The 12,330-nt window shown below is 36.5% G+C and overlaps 1 protein-coding gene across 24 annotated transcripts in view; it reads right to left on the bottom strand.

The window, feature by feature from the left end:
• GPHN (gephyrin) overlaps window positions 1-12,330 on the bottom strand; it is a 303,549-nt gene that overhangs the window by 152,199 nt on the left and 139,020 nt on the right. The window contains exon 1 of one of the 24 annotated variants that reach the window (XM_074824460.1): window positions 3,005-3,147. The exons of the other annotated variants lie outside the window; for them this stretch is intronic. Coding sequence (XP_074680561.1) covers window positions 3,005-3,046 — 42 coding nt within the window. The 5' untranslated portion in view covers window positions 3,047-3,147. Of the gene's footprint in view, window positions 1-3,004; window positions 3,148-12,330 lie in introns of those variants that run through there. 24 annotated transcript variants of the gene reach the window in all.

Below are 12,330 nucleotides of genomic sequence, written 5' to 3' on the forward strand. Positions count from 1 at the left end.
AAACTATGAGGGTGTAAAACTATATAACTTCTATATTTGCAAATAAATCCCATCTATATTTGCAAATAAATTAGAAAATTATATACTAAACCACCATCAAAATATGGTCAACATGGTCAACATTTTCTATTACCTCCATCCCTTTTTCCCTTCCCCCACCACCAAAAGGCAGAAAGTAAGAGAAATGTTAGGATTACGTTCAGAGTGCAATCGCTGTAGTCAAGATACTTAGATGAAACGCAAGTATGTATCTCAATGTGTCTAAACAGACCTTTTCATCTTTTGAGATTTACTGAATATAGTAGTCTTTTGAAGATTCTACAGATATATTTGCAGTTTTCAGCATCACAGTCACTTTGCATTGTTGTTTTTCTAAATACTAAGCTAATGTAACAAAAGAAGCCATAAAAATACAACTATTTTACTGAAATGCAAAACTAAAGGAAGAAAGTAATAAAAATGTACTCTATAAATTACTTACTTTTTAAATGGAAGTTTAATTATAGGCATTTTCCATTTGAAATAAAATGCAGCTATCAAATATTTCAAGGTTCAACATACCTATGCAGCTTGTAACGTAACCTTTTTTAAAAGAGCACTTTATGTCTTCTAAAAGCTACTATTCATTATAATTATCCCTAAAACAGGAGGAAAAAAAAGTAGGCATTGAAGTGCAAGGCTCAACAGAGTTCATCTATGCAAATGAGTAGGGGAAGTCAAGCAGAGAGATGTGCAAACACTGAAGTGTTTGCCCGTCAAACCACCAGGACCGGGAGTGCCAACACTGAAGTAGTCTGCTTTTTTCAGGGCTGAGACTGGCAAAAAGATTTATAACTATTATACTGGAGAAATGTAAAGACAGTCTAGGCCACGTACAAGACTGACTCCACAAAATAAAAGTGCGGTTTTAAATGTCTCGTGCTGATTTCGTCTCAGAAAGACAAAGGAGGGATTCTTAATTCAAGCTAACTACCTTGACATATTAGTCTTAGCATGAACAAGAAAAACTGTGATATTATCGTATGATTTCACAAATCGAATTAAAATCTACAAGGAGGTCTAGATCAGATGCAAACCATGAGTCTGTATGTACAGCAAGGCACAAGACTTTTTTCCTTTCATATAAAAATCTGTTCCCATCTGCTGTTGGTACTACTGGAATCCTCCTAGAGTGCATGCTAAGGTCTTGAAATCACTGGAAAGGATTGGTCACTCCAGCATAACAGTGTTCCTCAGATGCCTGGAGGAAGGGATGGAACTAGAGCTGTCAGAAGACTAAGAATTAGATGGTTTCCAAACATGTCTGTTTCTTGAAACAACTTTCCTGCCTACTCTGAATTTGGCAGATATATACATGTGTATGCACATATATGCAACACATGCTCATCTTTATATAATAAAAATGTACTAGCAAAAGCAAAGTTCAATGTGTCTCATTTCTGTCATGTGTAGAAGACCCCTCTATAATGTTTACTTACTAAAATATTACAGTAGTTATAAAAATTCTGTTTGTCTTAAGAATTTTTTTGAAACTGATTAAAAATTAAAGAAAAACATAATGCCTCCTTGACAGTATTACTTTTCCCAGTGAGAATCTTGACATCTAACATATATTCCTCTGATTGTTCCTACAACAACACAAGCTAAAATAGCAATTGGAATGAAAAGGAAAAAAAGCATGAAATCAACTAAATTAATCCGAAGTTGCTCACTAATAATATATAAACAGAAATTTTTTCTCTCTCTTTTTTTTTGTTAAATTAAAGCAGCATTTCAAAGACCTGTTATCACAAGATATAAATGCTTGGGTTTGGAGTCATAAACTTCAGATTAATTGTGCAGAACAAGATGGCTTTTTCCACATTTTCTTCCCCTTTGCATACATTAATGTTCATCTAAGGTTGTTTAAAAGACAGTTTATTTTGGATTTTCTTCTTAGAATGAAAAGGCAGCTTGATATTACCCACAAATCAGTAACTTTCTAAAACTAGAGTTCTTCACAATATTTCATCTATGTGTATCCACATCTACAGCACATGTAGCTCATGTACCACAGATCAGAAGTTTCATCAAATTGTGCTGGCTGTAACTAAGACCAGATAAGCTATATCTTAATCTTACAGAAAACTTAGAAATGGCAAAGTCACAGAGCTGTAAATTTCTTTGAGCTGCCAAGACAACGCTAACCGCTTCAACTCTAAGAAACTGGTGAAAGCATGTCCGTCATATAAGCATAGGTGATAGGCCTTAGAGAACTCCAAGTACAGACATGTAAGAATCATTTCTGTAATAGCACTCAACTCACACAACCTGCACTTCTTAGAAACTATACTTAAAAATAACCACTCACAGAATTTGCACGTACATATTTGCATGCAGACACAACCACATCTCCAGTTTAACCCAGGTTATACCCTGTGCCTACTTGTTCTGTTTAATGAGCAGGAAGTGCAGTGGATTAAAAAAAATAACTACAAGGCTTCTGTGATTAAAAAAAAAACACATGAGGAACCCAGCTGTGGAAAAAATGTTTAAACTCAAATGTTTACTTTTCTGTAACTATGAAGTTTTGAAAAATATAATTGTAAAAATATAATTGATTCTTACAGAACCCAGTTCAGTTTCTAGCTTCATTTTCTAACAGGAAATACAACCTTACATGTTACTTCACACATTTAGCTACAATTCTGTAAGACAGAGTTTTCTTTTACTTTTAAAATAGTATTACAGTTTAAGTCATTTCAGTTTTTGGTATAGCTCTCAATGGAAATGACAAATTGAACAGAGTGAAAATATTCAAGTATCTAAAAAAGGTTGGGGGGGGAACAAGAGATGAAATCATTAGAGAGACAGGAGCTACTCAAGTGTAATGCAGTTTGTGGTATAAATTCCTCGACATCTGTATTGTTCATGCATATCATCCATTGAGTCAATGAATGGAATTGTTTTAAAAATAAAATCTACAGCTTTACCTGTGAAAATACAGTAAAGAAAATTTACCTACCAACGAACGGCTGTTGTACTTTGAGATACTTAGTCCATACATATAGTCTAAGTGGGTGGGCCGGTGGCCTGCCCCGGAGTGTCCCGGGAGGGGCGCTCTAGTTGCTCCCCTCTTCCTGCTTGAGGCATGACATAGAGGGCAGAGCGCATCCGCCACCACTTCAGCTCCTCTTAAATGCACAATCAAACCTGAAAGAGATTCAGAAAGAGGGGAAAGGCAGGTAGGAGACTAATGTACATGCAGACTATATGTCTCAAAGAACACCAGTTACTGACCAGTAACCTTTCTTCTTTGAGTCTGCATGTACATTACCACAGCGACTCACTGAACAGTTACCTTTGCCTTTTACAACCCAGAAGAAGGCCTGAGGAGTCCCACAAACAACTGCAGCATCACTCCACTGAAGGCTGAAACAGCCCTGGATACTATTAGACTAACATAATTGCGGGTGAAAGCTAAGACAGAATTCCAGGTGGCCTTATGGTAAGTATCCAAATAGCATTCAATACAGATACTAAGTCTGCCCAGAAATCTAATAGGACTTGCTTTGGGCATGGAGGGGAAGTTCCTCAAGTCCACACAGAGCCAGAAAGTATTCTGAACAATTGTGTAAAGTCTGCTGAACTTCTGGATACTCCCACAGTGCGACAAGCAAAGAAACAAACTAAAAGACTTGGACCTGTGAACAGAAATTATAAAGTCCTTATGAAATCAAGAATGTGAAGTATAGAATTCAATCAAAGAAGCATAAGATCTGGAAATGAGTACTGGAGGAATAATTGCCTAGCTACTCTGGAACTGTGGCATCACTTCAAGTAGGAATTTTGGATGACTGAAGACAAGATACTCTGCCCTTATAAAGGTACTATGTGGAATGGCAGCCATAAGGACCCGTATACTTCAGCGGTCGGCTGAGTAAACTGCCACCAGCTGTGCCACTTTCATAGATACAACCAGAAGGAGTAAGAATTTAGGAGCTCAAAAGGGGAGAAGGAACCACTATAATGCAGTGGTTTTCCAAGACTATTCAGTCATGAACAATTCAATGCATGCCGATCAGCTGTTAGGAAGCTATGAGTTGTGAGGTGTGAGAACATGAGAGTACTCCACCAGAGAGCACAACCTGGTACCCTCACCAAAGTACAAGGAACTGCACGTAACAAATAACCTAAAAGAGCTGGGATCAAAGCAGCCACACACACATCATACAGAAAATATTGGTTTTTCATAGAGTATGCATGTGTAGATGATACTTTCATGCTACTGGATATCATTACTCTGGAGAGGAGCAAGAACTGACTACCCTAGAGATTGATCAATGTTTTGGCATGCAGGGTCCTGAGATTGCCACAGACTGAGGAAGAGTCAGGGAAGAGCTAAAATACAATTACTATGGATACTACAAAAGAAATTTAACATAGCAGCATATGAATACACCTGCTGTCAGAACAAGGTGAAATTACCCCCAAAATAACAAGCTTGTCTTTACTCTTTCTCTATATGTGTGCCAATTCTGGTAACTTACAATCAATATACCATAAAAGGGGAGGAAGCATTTTGCAAGCCTAAGCCAAGCAAAATTGCTGTATGGTTTTATTAAGCCAGGCAGCTGAATGAGATGCCAAAACAATGAGTACATTTTAGCAAAAGCACATGCAGTATTGCAAGGAACAGACTTACTAAGGTCCTCTAAAGAATACCCCTAAAGAAAACAGCAAAAGTCACTTGTATCCTCACAGAAATTTCCTTGGGAAAGACTAGTTCATCAAATTCTAAAAAATATACTAAAATGGGCCTGGATGGAATCTCAGTTATTCTCTTTCTCTCTGTCCAGTTCAGGATTATTTTGTCATTCCTGACAGACATCTGTCTACAAAACATACTCTTAAAGATCAGTAAACGTGTTACTTTTTGACAAATGACCACTGGAAGAGCAGATGAATAAACTGTTTTAAATGCAAATCTGAACTTTTGGAATAAATTTAGATATTTGGTCTAAAGCATCACTTCTGTCTTACAAAGGACTGTAAATAGAGTCAAAGCCACTTATATCAGGGCTCACCATCTTCTGTATGCAACAAAGAACACTGTTATGTCAAACAAGTAAGACTGTGAAGAATCACAGTAATATTCCGAGTTAACTCTTCTATTTAAAATGGAAGTCTCGTAATCACTGTAGGGTTAAGAGAATTTACATGCTACCAAACTGGTGGATAAAGTGCTGAAATAACTGCTGGATGTATACTAGACTCCTGAGTTTCCAATAACTCCAATATTCTAGCATACTGAGAAACAAAGCGCTCACAGAAGATGGATTCCTCCTGAAGTGAAATCATTTTGTAGCACATGTAAAGGTTATGGATTGTTTCCTACCCTGAACCAAAATGTTTTGTATGTTTAAATAGTCAAATATGTTATTACACTTCACTACATGAAAACTGAGGTCTCAACAATGCATGTGTCTATTGGTCTGAATGATCAATGTGGGGAAAGAAGGCAGAATGACTAGAACAGACACCTGCAAGCTCCTGAATTCCAAGTACCAATACTGTTCAAGTCAGAATGGAGTGACTGTGGTGACTCAGACACTGCTTTTTCTTAACCACAACAGAATAAAGATACTGGTAGATAAGAACAGATCCGAAATGCATGGAATTAAAAAGACATCTCCCTACCAACTCAGATACTCTTCACCTCTAGAGAAAAAAAATCTTTGCATTTCTTGATGTTATCAACCACACACTAATCTTCGGTGAATAATACTGCCAATACAATTGCTTATTTAGGTATTCACAGAAGTATCTGTTAAGAAGATGTGGCAGCATATTTTGAAGATCCTGAAGATAATGGATTGTAACAATTATTCTATGGCAAGCACAATTCCATAAATGGAGACATTACATAATGGATAGATCCAGCACGTCCCTGCTTGCTCATGCAGTGCACAATGATGGCGCTATTCACACAAAAATCATTGTTCTGATCTTCAGCCTATGGATACAGAACAGCACTCCAATTTTGCCTAGCAACATTTACTAGAAGATGCCCCTCTTCTGCAACAAAGAAGTCATCCTTGCTGACATCCCTACACATTTGTAGTGGATCCCCCTACCACTTGAGAGATTTTAAGATTACTATCAGCCGTATTCATTCTCTAACACCTAATTATAATGCATAAATTAAAAGACATTTCCAGCCGACAAGTGCAAACACGCATGCCTAACAACTACAGACTATTGTGATCTATGATTGTCCTGTCATTGTTCAGATTGTTTCAGAGAAGTGTTCTTTTGCCCTGGTGAAGCTTACCAAGCCAACAACAAAGTCTCTTTCCTGAATATAAATTAGATGGGCATTATCTGTGTTCAACCTTCTACCAATAAATACTTTCTGCCAATAAAAAAGTATTTGTAGAGAACCGTGAACGTCATGTGTGAGTTGACAAAGGATTCTTGTACAAATCAGGTCACTACATGTGAGTATGCAAAGATATTTATTTTTCTCCAGGAAAAATTACTATCCCAGACAAGTAAGGAACAAATTACAGACTACCATTTTTAGATGATAGATGACCTTCCAGGTCTAAGAATCAATGCCAGATTTAGCTTCCAGAAGATAATAAAAAACAGAAAGAAAGGCCCTTCATCCATTTCTCCAAATATAAGGAAGGTATGGACATCCTGCTCTGATATATTCATGTGACAGGGATACACAAACAACAAAGAGAAAAGTACATGCAAAAAAGGAAAGAAGATTGGAGTATTCTGGAACTGATTAGACTGTCTCTGTACTTCTCCATTATCCGTTGAATAGGAGTAATCTTAGAGACCCTGCAAATGATTTTCAAAAGGGATAAGGAAAGAATAAAAATCAATTGAGATCCATTGACGGTTCTTAATGCAAACAACACATTGACAGCTGTTGAAGGAAATGAAAAATAAATAACTGTGATCATTACAGCAAAAAAGTCTTTTCTCTATGAGCCCTTGTTTTTTTCTTATAGAGATAGAGCACAGTAGAAGAATAATAGAATGAACTAGTAATAGGCTGCCTTGCTGATTAGGTTATTGTTTATTCCTGAACTCTGGAGTATAAGCATCCAAAGACTAAAATGTAGCGAAAGAACCTTTTGGCACTTATAAGACAATACTTTATTGAACTAAAAAGGCCATTCGCTTCAAAGGGAAGACCTTTTCAGGATTCAGTCTATGCAGAATCTCTCTCATAGGCCAAAGGATTATAGCTATTACAGAACACTGGGTGAAAGCTGTTGCCATAGAATTTGATGAGCTATCTTCTGCTTCCGTTGCAACCTGCAGAGGTGTCTTATCATTTAGCTGCTCCCATTGCAATCAAAGATTTCAACTGATTATTATACTTGGGAGAAAACTGATGCAGAACAACTCACATTAGAAAGACTTCTTTCCCTAAGAGCTGAAAGTTTCTGGTCATTTCTCTTTTGGAACATTTAAAAAAGATGTTCATTTTTTCTTGATACATACTAACAACAAAATTACTTGGAGTCAGGTGGTAATAAAAGCATTCAAAATCCTAAAGAGATTTCAAAATCACCTTCCAACTGTTTCTGCAGCTGGTATAAATGAAGCTAAAATCTGCCAGGATACTAAGGTTGTTCAAACATGCCTTTATGGGTATTGGAAATCTCTCAGGCAAAATAATATGCAGAATGTCAAACAACCTACAGCATTTTTGCAGAATTCTTTGTATTGTAATCCCCATTGTTTCTAAGGTCCTAAGTTCTTGGGTATTATTTTGTGCTATACAGAAAGATATGCTAAAACTTTGTTATATGACAAGGATTATATATATAAAATAAAAATTGTGTATCCTTCTGAACTGACCGAGGTGGAGACAACTTTGTAAGAAGTCTGTCTAATATAAAGTTGCTGCAAATGGAGCAAATGGAAGCTTAATAAATCAACTGCTTCATAGAAGTGATGTAGCTCAATCTAGTCTTAAAATGTTAACAAAGCCATAGAGGCTAACTAGGACATGAACAAAGTTCAAGCAGTACATGACAAGAGCTGGAAAGGATGATTCTAAGCAGAATTACTTCTCTTGTTTTTGTAAAGACTTATGCCAAACTTCACTTGCTAAAATTTAAGAATCATAAAAGAAATACTAATCAGTATTATCAGAATGAGAGAAGTATACAATGCTTTCTGCTAAAGGAAGAGCAATCCTTACAAATGCTTGCAGTGAATCATATTGAGTCTCTTGACTGCTGCAGAGAAACTCTTGGTGTATTCAGAAATGCTTTCCAGTCCCATGATTTCCAACACGCTGGTTTTATCCGCAACTATTGGTTCTGTGACAGAGTTTTCAAACACTACTAATTCCAGAGTAAGAAACACTTACGCTAAGCATGTCATCTATACAGGTACTCTTAACACTTAATCTTGAATGAATGATGACTTAATTAATTAAGTGTTCTGGCAATGGATATATTTGTACGATATGCTTCAGTTGCAAAATCAAGATCTGTGCCAGAACCAAAAGCTGCAGCACTGAGGGAATAGTCATCAATGAGTGAAGCCCTTACAGTGTCTGCTTCAAGAGGAATCAATGATTTATAAACTTTAACTACGTAGCACAAGAGAAACCAAATCTTAGTGTCCTTTTTACTAAAAGACTTTCTTAGAATTTAAGTTCTACACCTCAAATGATTTCTATTGTGCTAATCTTAGCAGACAATTCTCACCATAAGTAACCCTTTTGAGATAAGTATTTCAGAAAATATTTTTCAAATTGATTTTGAAATTTCTTTCACATACTTTATCTGGTTTATATCAAACCTTCATAACTCTCTAGAAAACAACATTAGTTTAAATGTCACAATTAACATAAAGAAATTGTTCGTTATACTTTCATAAAGATGTATTTCATGCCTCCCTCCTACTGTTTCCGTTGAAAAAGAATTAAGAGAGAATATACACACACTTTTTAAAAATAGTTTTACAAAAGGATAAGCAGGGAGACTCAGTAATTATGGAAATGTTTAAGGAGTACAGTTGTAGCTACAACAGGTTCTAGTGAAAAAAGTACATTCCCATTGTTACTGATGCGCTCGAATCAGACATATAGTGGAGGTTATGCATATGAAATGTCTGCTGCTTCATAGGAACAGAACCCTCCTTGTTAAAACATGAGTCATTTCTAGAGCTGTGAAACCATGGAAAGCCCTCTGGACTAGGAAGTACTTACTCATTATTTTAAAGATGTAAGAAGACATACATGGCAACCTTTATGAGAATGCCAATTTATTTATAAGCTTCAAAAAAAAAGTTGCATAAGAAATAATGAGTCTTTTCAACTGTGCATCACCTGCTTTATTATAGACTATTATTCTAACGTACGGTCTGTTACATGAAAATATATAAGTGATCTTTGGTTTCTTAATTGCAAAACTTACCTTTCCGGACATGTTAGAATCACATTACAGTCATCTGCTCAATGCAGTTTAGAATAAAGGCATCATCTCAACAATTAAAAATACCATGTTGCCCCTTTCAAAGAGTTGTATCATCTCCCACACATTCTACTTTGAGGATTATGATGCATGCAGTATATGTTATCTCTGGACTACTGCTTTCCCTTGTAGAGACAATTGCCACTTTAGTGCTGGAGAGCGATGAAGAGCCTACACAGGCAGTAGAGTCATTCAGACAGTATTTTCCGTAAGAGAGAGCAGGTGGAATTAGTGGATGAAGGAGAGTATGCAATAAATTTTATCTGTGAGCAAGAACTGGGCAATGTCCTCTGGAAATTAAGGACCACACAATGTTGTATTTATGTTTCTAATATTGTAGTGATCATTGTACATCAAGGAGTTAGTGATCCACATAACAGTTCCCCTGCAGTCCCCAGAGCAGGCTGTGCTGTGCTCCACATCCAGCATGGCCTTCAGGCCTGTGTCATGCTGTCCCCTTGGCCAAAGGACAGACTCAGCCACCTCATTGTAACAGCGGAGCCCGTAGGCAACTCCCACTAAGTGCTGGTGATTACACCACCTGCATGGCCTTTCCTCTATCTAAAAGTGCAGCAAGAATTTCTCATGAGTGGAGAAATCCATCCAGGGATTGATCCAATGTTGCACGAACACACGGTTCCCAGCATCTAAAGAGAGTAAGATTTATTTGCTATCTATATTCCTTTTATTCTGCCTTGTTAAGGCAAACATTTTATTACGCCATTTGCTGTCAGGCCTTTCTTACTGAGAGCCAGAAAGAACCTGGCACCATCCCTCTCTCTCTCCTCTGCCCCAGTGCAGACCACACACCCATCCAGAATTCCCTCTTCATCTCAACACCCATCACTTCTGACTCCAGAGAAGAAGAAGCCCTTGCTTTCTTCTTGCAGTTACTAAGCAAGTCTTCTCCATCCTGTAAGAGTTCTCTCTCCAGGCCTGGTAATATCTGTGATACTCGAAGACATTAAAAAGAGATCAAAGATTTTTTACTTCTGCTAAAAGTTATAAATTTGTGGTTAAAGATCACGTCTATCAGGAATCAACAATTCTATAGCAGCAATATTCCAAGAGCTTTTACATTTGCACCCATGAATCTAAGCACAGTATTTGATAATTTGTCCACTTAAAAACTTTTGGGTTTGGATCTGTAACCATCTGTAACGATCAACTCTAAGAAATGTAGTAGTCCATTAAGTCTCTAGAGCTGCTGTCTCAGCTTTCGCTTCTGTCTAACTCCAAAAGGAAAGATATTTTTAGTTGGAAACTCTAAGTATTTTTTGTCTGTCATGCAAATTTCAAAATATCTCCAAGAAAACATCATAAGAGCATTGGCTACAGCAAATATATTTCACTGTAATGAGCTTGTAATAAGCAGTATACAGCTCTCTACACAAAAAACAACTGTACAGACAAAAACATTTTTTGTCAGACAGTTCCTTTTCTATCCCATTCTTTGGATTTTGTAAAATTTGCGTTTCACTTATTTTTTAACCTTTAGAAAAGAAGCCATGATAAAACTGAGGCAGAGAAGAGCAGACTACCACTTCATTTAAATATACTCAATTGAAGGTCATAACCAACAAGTTAACATCTGGCCATCCTCATTTACAATACCGACAAAAGAATACTGTTTTGCTCAGGAAATAATTGCAGGCTAACAGAATAAACAGACTACACCCCTTTAGGCTCCTTTTATTATAATGATGTTTTTGTAGGGAAATATTAAATTTTTCACTGACCTACTCATAGAAAAAATTTCATCAGTAACCTATCTTTGGATAGATTTCAGTGTCTGACTGAGGTCTGATAAGAACTATCTTCAGCGCCTGCTTTCAGGCAGTCTTACAATTTGCATAAATTAAGCACGAGAGTTAATTTTAAAAGTGCAGTAGAAATAAGGAAGAACGTTGCTGAAATGCAAACAAATGTGCCACTCATGGACATTTCTGTCTCAGTCTCTTTATTTGTTCCTCATATGGAAGTGCTTCTATAAATGAGATAATTTTTATAATCTGACTCTAAATCTTTTTCAGCCCTACTATGTCATTTTTGTGATTAGGGTATCAGCCCTTTACACAGCATTGTATATGGTGGGGCACCAGAGGGTCATACATAACAGAAAAGGTTTTCCGTTCTGGTCTTGGTTCCTTTCCTAGTAATTCCTCACAGTCTTTTTTTTTTTTTTTTTTTTTTGATCCCCTTCAGTTGCTCCTAAACACTGAGCTAATAGTTACCACCTTCTCAGACCTCATTCTTGGATCACAATAGTCAAATTAGAGACCCCTATTTTATACGCAAATTTAGGATTTTTTAATACCTCCCATACATATCACTTAACATTTACGTTGAATGACATGGTTTGTCATCCAATCACTCAGTATTTCAATGCCCTTACTTGCAGTTATACTTCAGTTCTCTACAAATAATGATTTTCATAATTCACTGACGCTACCTGTAAATAGCTGTAGAACCTGAAGGGGTTTTTTTTTAAAAAAAAAAAAAATCAACTGATCTTTTTTCCTATATATACAGTACCAGTATTCATCTATTTTGCCAATCATAAAAAGAAAGAACTTTCAGAAAAGTATTTACCACAAGAAAAGATCATACTGTAAATCTCCCTCAAACTCAGTCACACCCCTAACCAATTATGACACTATCCATTAAATTTCCTACATTAAATTTCCTTCATAGATCTTCAAAAAGAGTCACCAGAATACGTTCTTTTAAGGTAAATATAACCAAACATAACTTAATGTAACAGGTCACATGGAAAAAGATTAGGGCTTTTCCATAAACTCAATTTACTTACATACTTGCCAGAAGCTATTTGCTG

The sequence above is a fragment of the Strix aluco genome, chromosome 4 (genome assembly GCF_031877795.1).
Source record: "Strix aluco isolate bStrAlu1 chromosome 4, bStrAlu1.hap1, whole genome shotgun sequence".
In the NCBI taxonomy this organism is placed as follows: Eukaryota; Metazoa; Chordata; class Aves; order Strigiformes; family Strigidae; genus Strix; species Strix aluco.